This window comes from Vanessa tameamea, chromosome 16 (assembly GCF_037043105.1).
Source record: "Vanessa tameamea isolate UH-Manoa-2023 chromosome 16, ilVanTame1 primary haplotype, whole genome shotgun sequence".
Lineage (NCBI taxonomy): Eukaryota > Metazoa > Arthropoda > Insecta > Lepidoptera > Nymphalidae > Vanessa > Vanessa tameamea.
Genome location: NC_087324.1, coordinates 6,902,847 through 6,920,826, shown reverse-complemented (window position 1 = coordinate 6,920,826; position 17,980 = coordinate 6,902,847). Strand labels below are relative to the sequence as shown.

General features: G+C 34.6%; 2 protein-coding genes across 2 annotated transcripts; one reads left to right on the top strand and one right to left on the bottom strand.

The window, feature by feature from the left end:
• Positions 1 to 2,649: 2,649 nt before the first annotated feature.
• LOC113402992 (chromobox protein homolog 1-like) lies at positions 2,650 to 12,656 on the bottom strand. The gene is made up of 6 exons (XM_026643397.2): positions 12,224 to 12,656; positions 11,887 to 12,030; positions 11,287 to 11,418; positions 4,766 to 4,912; positions 3,283 to 3,407; positions 2,650 to 3,126 (listed from the first exon to the last, which is right to left on the bottom strand). Exons 1-6 carry the CDS (start codon positions 12,488 to 12,490, stop codon positions 3,102 to 3,104), a joined length of 840 nt encoding a protein of 279 aa, XP_026499182.2. The 5' UTR covers positions 12,491 to 12,656; the 3' UTR covers positions 2,650 to 3,101.
• A 2,854-nt stretch (positions 12,657 to 15,510) lies between these two features.
• On the top strand, positions 15,511 to 17,030 carry LOC113402984 (acyl-coenzyme A diphosphatase FITM2). The gene has a single exon (XM_026643388.2). The coding sequence runs from the start codon at positions 15,612 to 15,614 to the stop codon at positions 16,695 to 16,697; it is 1,086 nt and encodes a 361-aa protein (XP_026499173.1). The 5' UTR covers positions 15,511 to 15,611; the 3' UTR covers positions 16,698 to 17,030.
• Positions 17,031 to 17,980: the final 950 nt, after the last annotated feature.

The following is a 17,980-nucleotide window of genomic DNA, read 5'->3' as shown; positions in this document are numbered from 1 at the left end:
GGTGATCACTGACTCTCGGTTGGTAAATTTGCTCGTGTGCCTACCTATATTATAAAAAACAAAAAACGTATACATATATATATATACATAATACATATATATATATAAAGTAATGTAACGTACGTGTTCGTCTGGGGACGCCCGATTGAAGTGATAACTTTAACTAATTGAAGTTGAACTATTTAATAGTAGTAAGTCATTTTATATGTTATTTATTAATAAAATCTTTTTTTGATTATAAAATATATTTTATTCTTAGTTACAAGCCCTAACAATGTAGGTATGTAAATTTTCAAGAATTGTAAATAATAATGCATTAGAGAAAGGGAAATGCGCCAGACAGACTGGCGCCGTAACGTGTTACTTAACGAAGCGGTTTACCCTCCCATGAGAAGTTATCACTTCAAAAACTGTGCGCAGGTATCATTATTTAGTGGCAAGGCTTTTTGGTAGTGGTAGTGGCAAAACTTTCTTGGTACAAGTGGTAAACATTCTTGCAAACACTTGTTCTACTGCCAAACAGAAATATTTAGTATTGTTATGTTCCGGTTTGAAAGATGAGTGTGCCAGTGCAACAACAGACACGAGGACAGAGCATCGTAGTTCCCAGGGTCGGTGATGACGATGATTGATGATGTAATACGGGAACCTATTTGACGCTCCGCTGATTTATATTAATGTATCTGAGACAATACGTATCATAATAAAAACTAATATTTTCAACTTCTGTTGCTTCACGACCAATTATTATTAGTTTAGCGAGATATTTGAGCAATTATTTGATTAGAACAGTAAAACTCTTACGTGCACTGACTATTTATTTTTACTGCAAAGTTACAATAAACGCTTCTATAGTAAAGTATACTGTAAGATTTACAATAATTTGTAAATAACTATTAAACAAAATGTGTTTTAATTAATATTTTAAAAAATATGCGACTGTATTTTAACACAACTACCATAAATTTAAATGAAACAAATTCTACACGAATTTACGGCAATAGGAGATATATTTAGCCTAACTATAATTAATTTACTTCACACGTTCTACAGATTACAAATGTACTTCAAAATCAAAAAACACCTCCAGAGATGTAAGACTTTTATTAAATCTAATACCTAAAATAGTTTCGTTTTAGACTATTAAAATATATTATAACACACAATTTTAAAAAGAAATAGCAATCTAATGAATATAATTTTTATATCGTTGGCAATTGTTAAATTGCTAACTATTTTATAAGAATATTTGCCATTTAACTATCATCGAAAATATAAGAATACTTTTTTACCATTAAATGGCTACTAACGTGACATTATGTGGTGCAGAGTGTTAATCGTTAAGAAAACCACCAATTATTTTACACAAGACGTGTTTATACTAAATTGTATAAACAAAATCACGCACTTTAAATACAGAGCGTACTTGCAAGTAGTTACGAGCGTGTACTTGTACGCATTTCATATTAGTTTAAAATCAACCATCAACTGAACTGCGTACAGAATACGATCATGATACATGAATACTTAAATATATTATACGCCTGTAGTCGTCTCTAAACATACATTTATATAATAAGACAATATTTTTGAAAACTATAATATATAACATTTATGTTTACACAGAGCGAAATTAGTCTCGCGTAATATTACATATATCAGACTAAGGTTACAAATAAATATTTAGTTTTGAAGAACACATCCACGCAATATAATGTTTTATTATTTTAACATACCCCACACATTAACAATATGAAATAGACAAGTATGCCTGTGATTACTTTATTGCACATTTTTTTAAAGTATAAACATACGGGCATTTGTATTGATGCAGTATTAACGAAATAAAACTTCTCATCTCCATTTTTAAATATATTACTTAAATGAAAATATTTTAGTAATTCTTATGGTATATATGTATATAACGAAATTTCAATAATACTTACTAAGAAATATGTATTTCGTAGAATAAACAAAAAATGGAGTAACGAAGTTTTATGATACTACCTTGGTGATATTCACAAACAGCTATCCTACGATTTTATATATATATAAACGTACTTTTTACAATCAAAATATATCAATTTAATAGACAATAAACAAATACACTTAAAACACATGATTTTAAAGAAAAATATCGAGCCCCATATTATCTTGTATAATCATTAAACTTTACTGTTTTAAAAAAATAAAAAAAAACAGTTTAAAGTTACTTAAAAGTTATATATATCCATTTTTAATACTTGCAACACAACAAATTTCAATGTATTTACATTATTAATTTATTAACTAGACTTTTAGTGATTTTTTAAGAAAAAAACACTCACTTTTAAATTAGATTAAAACAAGTACAAAACATTCATAAAACATTTTTAGACTAATTTGTTTATCAATTTGCTTCCAACTAATACGCCAGTAATTACTAATTTACCAAAAAATAAGATAATACTAAAAAATCGTAGGATACTATTTATTTATGTCACCGTACGGGCCAACCCTTTTTAACATTATTACATCTTTGTTTTCCAACGATTTTTTTATTTAGAAAGCATTTTGAGATCATAAATTGAACTGAGAAATTTCAAGGCATCACTTTTTGTTTGTTTTTATTTAAAATATTTTTTTTAAATCCTTACGTGGCATTTTTTTGACGAACTGTAAATTGACAACAACTAAATAGTTTTAAGCATTAGTTATCTAACGCTTAAAACTATCTGCAGCAATGCCTTATTAAAAACATAAATATTGCTTTTTTGAAAATATACAAATCGTTTTAATTTAAAAACTTATAGTACAAATATTTCGTACATCCTTTGTGGTTTGATTCCCGTAAACGCTTTCATATTCCGTTCATACGACACAACCATAAACCAAAAGTATATTTCTTATTAACTCCATTAAATTATGCTTTATATATTATTTAAAATAAAATGTTTAAGATGTTTTTAAATGGTCCTTTTGAAAAATATGTTACATGTAAGTCATCACTATACGCTAACACTGCGCCCATGAAGACTAATAATTTCATACATAAAATAATGACGCACAAAATTTGTACTGTGCACCATAAGCTTAAATAGAAAAATTCCTTTTTACAAACTTTACTCTGCATTATCATATCGCACACTGAAACAAAAAAGGGTAGTAAATAATTTCAAAATGTTGTTCATTATGATTTAATACCTCCATCTTTTCATAATTAACAGTTGACAAAATAAAAATTTGTTGAACTAAAAACTTAAGTGGTAATTGAATATGTTTTTGATATAAATGGAAAGTTACCGTTGACGTTGCCCTCTACGTTTGCTGAGTCGACGGCCTGACGATGGATCTTGCAATGTAAAACGATGTGTCGTTTCCGGTGCCACCCTGAGATTTCTAGACTCCGACGAGCGAGCGACATCCACCTGTTAAATTGAGAAATTTTTGACTAACGCATAGATTTTGAATAAAAAAAGAAACTGATATTATTCCTTATGTTAAAATGCTTATACTTAAAGAGCGCTTATTCCAATTTTTAAACTAGTGTGCGTGTAAATGCGTATGCGTGTATAGACACAACTACTATAGTCAAGACAATCGATATAAAGCATCGTGATGCTATTCCATTATATATTCCGTATATATTTTCTATGCGTTTTATTTTCAATTGTATAGAAAATAAAATGATATACCAATCATAATAAATTACTGAAATAATTATAACATATTGAACATATGTATTCATAGTTAATAAATAAAAACTTTATGTAAAATATTAAAATTCTCACTCATAGTAACCGTAAATTTTGCCGTGCATACGATTTCTTGAGTAATTGTATCATAAAATTTTGCCGTTATGCAAATAGGCAATAGGCAAATTCTACAAAAAATATTACTCTAACCTTTAAGGACGCCGGTAGTCTTGAGTTCATAAACGAATACCATAAAATAATGAAATAGGGTTTTTCATTTTTATAAAAACACAGTACCTGGTTCTCAACAAAGAATAATAAAAATCCAATTGAATTGACAACTTTCTTCTATTGAAGTCGGTTAAAATGTTTTGTCATCAGAAAAATATATTTTTATTTATAGTTAAAAAAGTTTAATGTAAGTTAAAATAAATACTTCAGATCAAAACTTCTTAGCCGCGTTATACCTGTACCGAGAGGCAGTTTACATTGAAAATAGCTATGTGTAATGTGTATACGATACATCCTCCCATTTCAATGATGATAGGTAATTTTGAAAAAAAAAATATAATTAACCATCACTTAAATTTTTTTTTTTAGTAAGCGAAGTCTTGTACTTTATAATTGCATAAATACTTATAAAGTTTAAGTACTTTTTTAACAATGTAGTTTTGTGGAAATAACACGAACTTTGTAGCTTAATATTGTGCATTTGACCTCGTTTTCATCCCTTTCTTTTTTTAAATATATAGGAATACATTTCATCAAAACATTCTGGAGAAGGCAATCTCCTCGTTTATGTAATGTTTACAAAAATGACTTACAATACATTTTTATGGGTAAAACAGCGTTCGATTTACATGGAAAAGTAGAAATTTTTGAAAACATGCAATTTTTATTTGTCAAATATCTGTAATTTTTATTTAGCATTTTTTCAATAGATTTTATTAAAAAAAGACAAATTTTTTGTACAGTATTTTTTGTTTGAGTAACTAATAAATATTTGACTCACAATCCCTGTAAAAAGTGTCGTGAAAAGGGCTACTCCGGAATAAGCGCTCTTAATAATAAGATTCGGTCGTTTATATTACCTTGTCCATGAATTTCTTTATCAATTCGGGGCAATTTAAATTGCTTTCAGGTTCCCACGAGTCAAACTGGCTAGCCCACCCCTTCCAATGAATAAGAAATTCTCGAGCTCCATTCTTTTTATGATGTACTTCAAGAATACGTTCCACCTGTTAAAGATTTAAGATGAATTAATTACATCATGTTAAATATAAAACCGTAGCAGTGCGTTCATACATGCGCTGCGCAGCGGGCCAAAAAAATTGTTCGCACGCATCGCGACACGCTAGGCAATGCAAGTATGTCGGATACCGCGGACGTCAATCTTGTGAGGAAATATAATGAGATTATACGTAAAATTTGGTCGCTAACATAAAATATAAGGCTGAAAAGTCTGTAAATGTGTAAGACATTTATACATTTATTAATGCAGGCCTAAAGCTATATATATCATATTGTATCATCATATTGTAGAGGTTTGTAGCAAATTCCATAATTGTGAATTGAACAGGCACACGGAGCGCAAGCATTCTTAGAACTGTTGTTTGAACCGTTCAGTGGCGAATTGCGAACTACATGTATGTATAGTGTTTTCATTACTCAATTTATTCATATTGCTCCTCTAAATTAACTTTAGAAAATTAGTAATCGGACAAACCTGTGTCTTTTTAGTTTTACTCTTTCACGGCTAAACCACTGTACCGAATTTGATGAAGTTTGTAAACCTAAAACCTATGATCCTGAAGCCATGAGCCACCCTAACAGGCGGGTGAAAACTAGTTAAAAATAAGACTACTAAACTAAACTAGTTAGAATTGGAGTTAGTCGATAACAATTTACTTAAATTTGTTAACGTTTTTAAATTTTTTTTATACAGCTGTAGAACCGGTCTCTAACCGACCAGTAACTTTATTCCGCTCTCTAAAATCATTTTTTCTCTATTCTTTGTAATAATTTAGTAAATTGCAAACAATAATTATCTTTATTTTTCTGCACATCTACGGCTGGAGCTCTTCAAAATAAGACCATTATCGATTTTTATGTGCAGTTATCGTCCCATAATCACTGGGACAAAAATCGGCTTACGCTATTAATATAAAAGATATAACGTTGGGGCTCACCAAGTAAATACGTACATACATAAGAAACTTAAAAAAATGTTTGAATCAAGAATAAATCATTATTAAACAAGGGCTATAATACTTATTATTAGACACTTTACATTTTCTCTATTTTGGGAATTTCGGTCAGCCGTCTTTTCCATCTCTGGAAAGGGCGGGCCGGCCTATACCACAAAAGGAAAACTATCTAGGCTATATTATCTTCGCGTCCAACTCGACTCTTGATGACCAAGGAAAGTGACTACCAATAATCCCGCGGTTTGCTGATGCCGGATGTTAAACTCCGGCAAAATGCAGTTCGTAATGCACTTCTATCCTTGGATATTCATAAGTAATCGCGTATCAAAGCGCTTCTTTTGAACATTTCATATTCCCGGGAACTTATGCAACTGGCTCACTCGCATTTTAGTAGATCAGAGCATCAAGGGCATTGTCGACGGTGCATACTCTGACTTAAAATTCGTCAATTTTGGTGTTCCACAAGACAGCGCACTGTCACCTACTCTTTTTCTTTTGTATATCAATGACTTGTACACTGGCCGCGCTAATATTTTACGGGAACACGTCGACGAGAACCGGAACTTTTGGGTTGCAGCCGAATGGGCCGGCACGCCCGGGGAAGTACCACTCTCTCACTCAAAATCGGCGTAAAGTGGTAGCTATGCTACCGCGTTTCGTCGGGTATGTGAGAGTCCCGGAGGCCCGATCCCCCTCCCCCCCAAAACATAATGGTTATGCAGAATTTGGTTTCATTACCCCAGGCGGGTACCATCAGCGACTGCGGTGGAGAATCCCTCTGGGCATCGATGCTCAGGACGTACACCACCTGAGCAAGGATGCCCAGGCTACCCTCCGAATTCTGGGGGGGAGGGGGCAATTTTGTGCTCGCCACTGTTCGGGGCAAGCGGAGCAGGCATCATAAGGCAACCCCTACCACCCACACTGTGGACTTCTGCAACATAAGGGGACGCAACTCCAACTTGAACGCCGTTCACTTTCACCTTGAGACGGCGAAGCCGGCCTTGCTCTTTCTTACCGAGACCCAGATATCCTCTCCTGCCGATACGACATTTCTTTCTTACCCCGATACAAATTGGAACATTCCTTTGTACCACGAGCTGGGGTGTGCGTTTACGTCAGAGATGATATCTGCTCTCGACGCCTCGGTAGCCTTGAAGGGCAGGACCTATCGATTATCTGGCTCCGTGTAGACTGCGACGACCATCCGCGAATCTACGCGTGCCTTTATAGGTCCCATAGCGGTAATACCGAAACCGACCGACTGGTTGAGCACGTCCAAGTGGCTACAGATTCCGTGCTGCAGCAGATCCCATCCGCAGAGATCGTAATTCTTGGCGATTTTAATGCCCACCATGCCGAATGGCTTGGATCACGCACTACCGATCATGCGGGTAGATCTGTTCTCGACTTGGCTTTAGCATACGATTTGACACAACTGGTCACCTCGCCAGCGCGAATACCGGACGTGGAGGATCATATACCTTCCCTGTTGGATCTTCTGCTGACTTCCCATCCGGATGGCTACCAGGTTATCGTCGATCCCCCTCTGGGCTAGTCGGACCACTGTCTCGTCCGGAGTACAGTGCCGGTGGCGTGGTACTCACGTCTTCGTTTCGTGGGCTGCCGCCGAGTATGGCACTTCAAGTCAGCAGATTGGGATGGAATGCGGTCCTTCCTTGCATCCTACCCATGGGGGCAGGTTTGTTTCTTGCCGGATGATCCGAGCGTTGTTGCTGACTCTGTCGCCGATGTGGTACTTCAGGGTATGGAACTGTTCATTCCGTATTCTGCGGTCCCCATCGGTGGCAAGTCCTTCACGGCTTCACGCCGAAATTGGAACGCTACCAAGACTGGGCTAACGCATCGGCGTCTCGTGATGTAAATACCAGCGCATTCAGAAAGGAATATAACTTAGCCTCTAGGTCCTTCAAAAACGTGATTGCTAGGACGAAGACGGAGTACATTGGCAGAATTGGCGAGAGACTGGTGCGCCTGCCTTCAGGAACACGTGCGGTCTGGTCTCTCGCTAAGGCTGTCTTAGGGAATTTCTGTCAGCCCTCTTTTCCATCTTTGCACAGAGACGGTGAGTCATTGGCCCATACCGCGAAGGAGAAAGCTGATCTTTTAGGCCCTCTCTTCGCGGCAAACTCGACTCTAGATGACCGAGGAAAGTCACCACCAACAATCCCGCGGTGTGATACCACGATGCCGGAGGTTACATTCCGGCAAAGTGCAGTTCGTAAAGCAGAAGTGCTTGGATATTCATAAGTCGAGTGGACCCGATGGCATCCCTCCAATCGTGCTACGGACTTGTGTTCCCGAGTTGGCACCGGTCTTAACGCGTCTTTTCCGGCAATCCTATGCATTCGGCGTCGTCCCGAACTTCTGGAAGACTGCTTTGGTGCATCCGATCCCTAAAAAGGGCAACCGCTCAGACCCGTCCAATTATAGGCCTATAGCCATCACCTCCTTGTTCTCCAAGGTAATGGAGTCCATTATTAACTGCCAGCTCCTGCGGTACCTACAGGAGTACCAGCTGATTAGCGACCGCCAGTACGGTTTCCGTCGGGGTCGCTCAGCCGGTGATCTTCTAGTTTACCTGACTAATAAATGGGCGGAAGCAGTTGAGAGCAAGGGGGAGGCATTAGCAGCCAGTCTGGACATAGCGAAGGCCTTCAATCGCGTGTGGCACAAAGCGCTTCTTTCGAAGATTCCTTCATATGGGCTTCCCGGGAAATTACTCAATTGGATTACCAGTTTTTTGGCAGATCGGAGCATCAAGGTCGTTGTCTACGGTGCATACTCCGACTTAAAATTTGTCAATGCTGGTGTTCCACAAGGCTGCGTTCTTTCACCCACTCTGTTTCTTCTGCATATCAATGACATGTTGCAAATCAGTAACATTCACTGCTATGCAGACGACAGCACCGTAGACACCTCATACACCGGCCGTGTTAATATTTCTCGGGAAAACGTTGAAGAAAACCGGAACAAAGTTGTGTCTGAAATCGAGTCTTCGTTAGACAAAGTCTCGAACTGGGGTCGGCTAAACATAGTCCATTTCAACCCCAAAAAGACGCAAGTTTGCGCGTTAACTGCTAAAAAAACACCATTTGTCGTGTCTCCACGATTCGAGAACAATCCGTTAGCCGCCACAGCTAGTATCGGAATACTTAGCGTCGATGTTTCGAGCCTCGTTCAGTTCCGCGGTCAATTGGAAGGCAAAGCCAAATTGGCATCAAAAAAGCTCGGTGTGCTCAGCAAGGCAAGACAGTATTTCTCGTCGGCCCATCGTCTAAGACTATACAAGGCGCAAATTCGACCTCACATGGAATACTGCTCTCACCTCTGGGCGGGTGCTCCCCAGTACCAGCTCCTTCCATTTGACCGTATCCAACGTAGAGCGGCTCGATTTATCGACGATCAAGCCCTCTCCGATCTGCTTGATCCTTTGGCTTTGCGTAGAGATGTTGGATCGCTCTGCATCTTCTACAGAATTTATCATGGGCAATGTTCCGAGGAATTGTTCGGATTAATCCCGGCTGCTGAATTTCACCTTCGGACATCTCGTCAAAATTCCAAATATCACCCGCTCCACCTAGATGTCCGAAAATCCACAACAGGGCGTTTTTAAGACACTTTCTGCCTCGCACAACCACTCTGTGGAACCAGCTTTCGCCGGCGGTTTTTCCGAACCGATACGACTTAGGAACCTTCAAGAAAAGAGCGTACTCTTTCCTGAAAGGCCGGCAACGCACCTGCAAGCCCCCCGGTGTTGCAGATGTCCATGGGCGGTGGTAGTCACTTTCCATCAGGTGAGCCTCCTGCTCGTTTGCCACCTCTACTATAAAAAAAAAAACCAAGTCTTAGACATGGGCCGATTTAACCTAGTCCAATTCAACCCCAAAAAGACAAAAGTTTTCGCATCAAGTCTAGTTACTATTTGTCGTATCTCCACTTTCCAATTTCAAATTCCCATTACTGCCACAGCTAGTATATAAATTCTATATATCTATAAATCCTCGTTCAGTTCCGCAGCCAATTGGAACGTAAATTTGAAAAGATTAGCGTGCGCAATAAGGCGCAAAGGTACTTCACGTCGACCCTTTGCCTAAAACTATATACGACGAAAATTCGGCATCACATGGATAACTGCTCTCACCTCTGGGTAGGAGTTCTTTAGAACCAGCTTATTCCGACCTGCTGGATCCTTTGGATTTGCGTAGAGATTTTGGATCACTCTGCATTAACTTCCGCATTTTTAGATTAATCCCGACCGCCAAATTTTACTTTTGGACATCGCGTCAGAATTCAAAATTTCATCCGCATGTCCGAATATCCGCAACAGCGCGACTTTTAAGGCATTTTCTACCTCGCACAACCACTTTATGGTGCCAGCCTTTGCCGGCGGTTTTGCCAAATCGATACGGCAATACAGGAATTTTCAATAAAAAAGCCTACGCATTCCCTAAATGCCGCCAACGCAGTTGCAGGCGTCCAGTGTTTCAAAACACACGGTGTTTCAAATTATATTGATATATAAATATTTATTGTTGTGTGTAATAAATTAACATTTTGCATTTAAACACATAATAAAAATAAAAAAAACGACATTAAATAATCATTAAATGAAACATAATATAATAGCAATTAAATAGTTTTTGATTTTTAATATATAACAGTATTTCAATTGATTATTAATATTTTATATTATATTAGTAAATTAAAATCAAAAACATTTCGCAGCTTAATACAAACAAAAGCAACCAAACAAAACAACCACTGGGCGGTGCAAAATTAAATTAAAAATAATAAAATCTACCTAATACCTGTTTGTATGTATATTTCATTCCAACCATCAGAGGAGTAAAGCCAAATAAACAACATTTGATAGCAAACTGATGCGACATATTTGGTCGAGAGCTTGATTAATCTATAATATTCACTATGGATTTGTGAAATAATGGCATTTTGAACATCGACAAAACTTAACAGAATTTTGGAAGTGACATTGAAGTGGATATAAGTAGTTAACTATAATAGCGTTGTATTATAAATAAAGATATATTAATCATAATCTCTTAGTAGTGCACAATATAGCTGAGTTATTAGCAATCGCATGAAACACAAATTATTACTACTTACATTGGAATTAATAATTGTACAACCATAAATCAAAAATAACACATTTTTGTTTATAAATCTTATGCAAATATCCATGCTAACAAACAAGTGACAACAACTCGCAAGTCAGCAGACATGAGTTTGCTAATAATAATGGACAGACTGTTTCAGTTCCAAAAGGTCAGATCACATTTTGATTGCATAGAAACTATACTATAAAGTATTCAGAATTATTTTGTAAAACAAAATAAATTGCACAATAATATTCAAACACTTACCTCATATTCAGCATTGGCATCTGCATTTTTTCCATCCCATTCCGTTTTAGTCTTTTTGGGTGGTGACTTGCTCTCTTTCTTTACACCTTTTCTCTTTTTATTACTCTTGGGTGTGTTTTTTGAATTTTCCTTCTAGTTTTGAAAAATACAATGTTTTTGAGTTTTCACAATATAAAAATTTATGCTATAATTCGGTACAATATAAAATAATGTAATTAAATGATAAAGAAACAAAATACCATACTGAATTTTAGGAAACCTTAATCTATTCCTGGAGGAGAAAAGACAGATAAGCAACTTTTGTGTTGGATTGAACTGAAACAATTTATCAAGATCTTGAATGTTCTATGCATAGTTGTTAACAGAACATTGGAAGTAACACATATTAATCGAAAACAGTTTACCATACATATAATATTGATTGATTGAGCCAATCAAACTAATATGTATGTTTAAGGTTTGTTTATCTACTCTGTCATTTGAATGGGCTATATTTATCATTATTATTGATCTAATCACAATTTTTAAATATATTTGCAAAGATCTTTGAACAGTTTAATATTGTTCTCAGAGTATAGAAAGAAAACATAGTCAACTAACTTCTTCATTGAATTTGTTGATCAAGTCCGGGCATGATAGTGTATGAGCAGGCTCCCAAGTATCACTATCAACAGAATATCCCTTCCAACGAATTAAGTAATGCAATTTGCCCTTGATTCTCTTAGAATCTACAATTTTCTCCACCTGTAAAATGTAACAATAAAACATTGAGGCAATTTCTCACAATAAAATAAATGCAAGAATTTCGTCAAAAGCGTATTAAATATTAAATTAATAACAAACTTACAAAAATATATAAGTTAAAAAATAAACACATTTTTACAAGTCAAATAAATATCAACTTCATGATACAAAATATGTAACAAACAATACAAACCTCAAATTCTTCTTCAGCGTCTTTTTTGTTGTTACTTTTATCAGTTTTTTTTTTCTTTGATTTACTTTTAGCTTTACTTTTCTTAGTTGATTCTTTGGGTTTCTCAGATTCACTTTCAAAATCACTGTCGTCTAATTTATCATTAGACTCTTTTTCGTCATGAACTGATTGCCCCGCTTCCTGATGCTCTTCATTGCTTAAAGATCCAGATCCATTTGTGGATGAAACCATATCATCGTCCGTACGACTTTTCGATACTTTCCGCATCCTGAACTTTGGAAAGTAAACAATAATGGAAGAGTTGATAGACGTTATATCAATTATTATTCTTTTAAATTTCCACGCAAATTATAATACAATGGAGGGAAAATATAATTTATTATAGAACCGAGAACGCTACATAACCATAGACACAATGACATGAAAGCAAATGGCACAGATGGATTATAATAAAATTGATTGTTGAATTATATTGACAGTGACAAAATAAACATATATGGTAAATTCTTCTCAGATATTTACATTGGCGTTATTGCGGCTTTAAATCAACCATCTGTGAATTTGTGTGTTAATAAATGTTTAATTGTTTATAATTTAATCTCAACCGCGGCTTTGATGAAAAACTTCACTTCACCTGCATGTGTTGAATGAAAATTGTTCACTGTTGTCCATTAGCTTACATTGGAATAGCGTGTTGGAAATAACTCTGAAAGTTAATTTGAGGAGTAGGTACTCCTTACGGTGTTTAATGACGGAGGAGGCAGACTAGCTGAGTTGAGTAGAGGCAGGCTAGCTCTTTCAAGACCGGAGTCGAGCCTGCCTTGAGCAAGTCTATTATGTTTTTTTTTTTAAATCATGTTCAAGACTCCTTTAAGCAATTTTTCTTGTAATTTCAGCTAGATATATGTATGTACTCGTATATTGCTTTGATATCAATACAGGGAAAAACATCTTTTACCCGTTTAATTTTCGTTCAACTAATTCGGTTCTGCACACCTTGAAGCAATTGCCGTAGAAATCGCATGATGATACTATAATAAAATTGGTTGTAGTCGTTGAATTTTACAAACCCTTATACCCTCTTTGACGTATAATTTAAGAAGAAATTATAGTAATTGATTATCTTTGTTATTGATTTTTGATTGATTGATTGTCTTGTTGTTTACACCTTTAAAGACGTATCATTTTGTATGTTACCCAACAGATATTAATTTTAAGTGCTTAGTGATATGTTGATGGTGTAACTTTTCCAATAAATAAATAAATAAAATAAATAAAAAAAAAAAAAAATCTTGTCAAATGTTATATATTGTCACTTTATTATGTACAATTCTTAAAAGCCAAATTCTCTTATGGTTTTGTCATTTAACTATCAATTAAATTAACTTTAAATATGTCTCAAGAGGATTCTCTCGATACTACACATTCATTTTCACAAGGCACAATGTCTCGCTATCTTCGACCTGACAGATTTGATATAGAACCGAATTCTAGCAATCCTGACTTAAAATGAACTCATTGGCGATTTACATTTACAGATTTTTTATCAGAAGAAATTTCCACTAATACTCCTTGTAATGTTCACATGTCAAATCGATCTACCAATTAAATAAAATAAATATTATATTTAAATGTCAGCTCGCGCCTCGCTGTGCACACGCCACTTCACCGAGCGCCTATTTTTTATATATCCTCTTTTCCCGCGCTTTTGCGATGTGTGTCACTCGAGATGAGAGATGCATAAATACACAGATAATATATATTTACATAAAATATAAAATCTAATGCTAATGAATATGTTATAGATCTGTGTACACTACACTCCCGAATCTATGAAACTGATGTTGTTGGTAAATCATTTAGCTCCAACAATTTTGTCATATATTCGTGATTGTAAATTTTACGAAGATGCTATTAAATTACTTGATAATATCTACATAAAGCCTAGAAACGAAGTTCTAGCACGGCACATACTAATTACGAGAAAACAGCGACCGGAAGAAACCATTTCCGAATATTCAAGAGCTTTGAAACGCTTGGCCCATGACTGTATCGTCCGAAACGTTACTGCCAAAGAACACAAACAACAAACAATTAGAGGAGCATTTATTGCAAGTATAACTTCTCAGAAAATTCGAGAGCATCTTTTAGAAAACATTACAATTACTATGGATGAAGATTTAAATCAAGCTATATCATTAGAAACGGCAAAAAAAATCAGAAATAATTGTTGGTAACACAAATTGTTCGCAACTAAATGCATTTTCTAATAATATAAATGATTTTAATCAATATGTAGCGGTATCTACTACACAACGCAGACGCTGTTTCTTTTGCGGTGGGAATATACATCAAAGAATAAAATGTCCTGCTTTTAAAGTCATATGTCAACTTTGTTCTAAACAGTAAACAAGGCCATTTTGCTAAGGTTTGTCGAAGCGGTAATCAACAAACTGCAAATGCTCTTATTACAGACGAGTTAATTAAAGCCAAGTTCTCTTATGGTTTTGTCATTTATGTATCACTCTGCATGTTGGATATAAAATCTTTATAGTTGTCCTTCGAATCGTAAATAAGTAATAGGCTCTAGTTGCAGCATTAGTAAGCATTATAACGTTATAAAGCACATAGTACTGTACGTAGTTTCCATCGCCCATCCGGACAAACTGATCTCCCTTTACTTTCTATAGCTTTACAGATGGTGAAATGACCATGACCACTTTTTTACGCTTTTTACATGAATATCGTCTAAAGAATATACCGTCAGGCGTTCCTCGAATTACCTAATCTAACAATTTAAATAAAGGTATAGAATCGTATGATCAGTATTTATAATATCGATAATGAATATCCATTACTATATATTCAGCATACAGAAGTGAAATAGATAAAAAAAAGACAAGAATGTAAGTTAGTTTAAACAATTTACTAACAAACCAAACAGTTCCAACTTCGAATGTATCTTAACATAAATAAATCACCAAATCATAAATATTGAACTAAATTACTTACTCAGTTGAGCTTACAAATCCAAATAAAAACACAAATAACACTTTTAACAAATTACAAGTCGCGCCAATATTGACCTTACTGTCCGCGCCTAAAAAGCCAAAGTAATGACAACGGTTTCGCGCGCTTTTGTTTTTTTTTTATTTTATTCATTCCAGCCAGTTGTATAGTTAAAGGATTCTCCTAAATATATATAATATTATAAATAATATTATGATATCGAGTCAAGAATGTAACATCGATATTGTCTTACATATGTCAGTAATCAGAATACACATGTCACATACAGATTAATCTGTCATTCTGTCAGATTTATTGAAACGAAAAGTAGAACTCGCTTAACGATTAGTGAAATAGTTATGAAAGTTTTTCTAAAACCATGACAAGCAGAGCCAGTTTTAAAAGTACTCGAATGAATTTTAAAGTTCAAAATGAATCGCCAGATTCAAAAGGTACCAAGCCCATCCGAGAAGCCTCGTCTGTATTAGAAATTCTAATACTTATGATTGTGCACATTTGTAAGAAAGTGTTATTTTTTGACACAAGTTTAAAAATAGCTATTTATTTAGGAGCTCTCTTTTTATTATCTCTTATAGCTGATGTCCTAACTTTTCCAAAGTCATATTTTTCGAGAAGCGATAACATATTTAACCAATATTTTGTAAAACTTGGATGGTTCTGGACATTATTTCTGACTGTACCATATGTATTTTTGACCTCTTACACTACATGTTGCGGCAAAAGAAAGATTATCTTTACAGGCCATTTATTAAGGCTATTAATTGCTACTGTATTTTGGTATACATGGACAACAATATTTAACATAATAGAAACAAAATATGGCCGCTGCAATTCAAAACAATTTGACGATAAAGTTACTTGTTTAAAAAATGGGCATTTTTGGAATGGATTTGATATATCAGGTCACTGTTTTATTTTAATTTATTCAAGTTTAATTTTAATAGAAGAAGCAAGAGCTATTAATGGTTGGGAAAGAATAAAAGATTATATCCGTGATGAAATATATTACAGAAGTGTTAATGACAAGTCACCTAGTGTAAATCCACTAAGAAATATCAAAACTGATGAATTAAATATTCTGAAAACTTCATATGAAAAGTTTACTCCATATGTAAGAGCATTTTTAATAGTTATTGCTCTTTTTCAACTATTATGGGATGTAATGTTGGTATCAACAATATTGTATTACCACATTATGGTGGAGAAATTTATAAGTGGAATCATAGCAATACTTACATGGTTTGTAACATACAGAGTGTGGTACACAATACCTAACATACTTCCAAACTTACCAGGTCAGGGAGTTTTTAAATATAATTCAGACAAAACAGCTACTGCAAATATACCACAAAGGAGAAGATCAATTATTAGTAATGGCAAACACTTCATGGGAATGCCGATAAACAAAAGCCAAGAACCTGTAGAATCTAATGACACAAAATAGGGCTATTTAAATATAAATGTTTTTGTTTTTATATTTCTCTTAATTGTAATTTTAATATTTATGGTAATGAATAATTTAATAAATTGGGTCTTTTTAATCTTAAGCTTTAAAATAAAAATGGTGTGATAACATATACAATTATACATGTTTGTTTTGGTGGCTGTAAAAATATTGCCTATATGGAAGAATTGTTTAAACTTCCTCATTTTTTAAGGCATTAACATTTTTTTTGTTAGTTAATAAAATTTACCTGGTACTTATGTAATATTGTATTTTTTTTAAGACGTTAAAATTTGAATCGTGGTCTATAATAAATCTTTATGGAATCCTCATTTTAGACTTTTGTGTGCATTAAACTTTAGTAAATTACTAACCTTTTTAAGTTAAACTATTAAGGATCTTATTTAATTAAAGGATTTTATAACTAAAGTAAATTAAATATCATGAGAGGCATTTTGTAAAAAAAATTAACCACCTAAATAAAATTATGATAAACAGACACTTTGTAGTTAGTACCTACACATTTTTAAAAATAAATTTACTGGCATAATATACCTACTTCTTAATATTTGTTATTCTTTGTTTGCAATATATATTTTTACCTATTAATTGTTTTTTTTGTTATTTAAAGCAAATTCTAGCAGTCTCTTTGTTATCACAAGTGCATCATTTAATAAGCCTAATAATAATATTGTTTTATATATACCTACTGATAACAGAGCCGAGATGGCCCAGTGGTTAGAACGCGTGCATCTTAACCGATGATTTCGGGTTCAAACCCAGGCAGGCACCACTGAATTTTCATGTGCTTAATGTGTGTTTATAATTCATCTCGTGCTCGGCGGTGAAGGAAAACATCGTGAGGAAACCTGTATGTCTCTAATTTCAACGAAATTCTGCTACGTGTGTATTCCACCAACCCGCATTGGAGCAGCGTGGTGAAATATGCTATGCAAACCTTCTCCTCAAAGGGAGAGGAGGCCTTAGCCCAGCAGTGGGAAATTTACAGGCTGCTAATGTAATGTAACGTAACTGAGATAATGCAGAGTTATATATATTACTATCCGAAAACATAAATCGAGAAATCAAAAATCTACGTACAAGTTAAATTAACTATGAAGCACTAGTTTTCGCCCGCATGTTTTCCGTAGGTTTGAAGCTTGCTTCTTACCAAATTTCATCAAATTGAGTTCAACGGTTTAGCCGTGAAAGCGTGACAGACTGACGGACAAAAGTTACTTTTGCATAATATTAGTATAGATTCATTTATTCTTATACATACG

What these genes read in the sequence shown, in the direction of transcription:
- LOC113402984 (XM_026643388.2), top strand. Translation starts at nt 15,612, where the DNA reads ATGACAAGCAGAGCCAGTTTTAAAAGTACTCGAATGAATTTTAAAGTT.
- LOC113402992 (XM_026643397.2), bottom strand. Translation starts at nt 12,490, where the DNA reads ATGCGGAAAGTATCGAAAAGTCGTACGGACGATGATATGGTTTCATCC. An exon ending in ACGCTGAAGAAGAATTTGAG is followed by an intron (nt 12,031 to 12,223) that starts GTTTGTATTGTT and finishes TACATTTTACAG; the next exon opens with GTGGAGAAAATTGTAGATTC. An exon ending in ATGCCAATGCTGAATATGAG is followed by an intron (nt 4,913 to 11,286) that starts GTAAGTGTTTGA and finishes AATCTTTAACAG; the next exon opens with GTGGAACGTATTCTTGAAGT.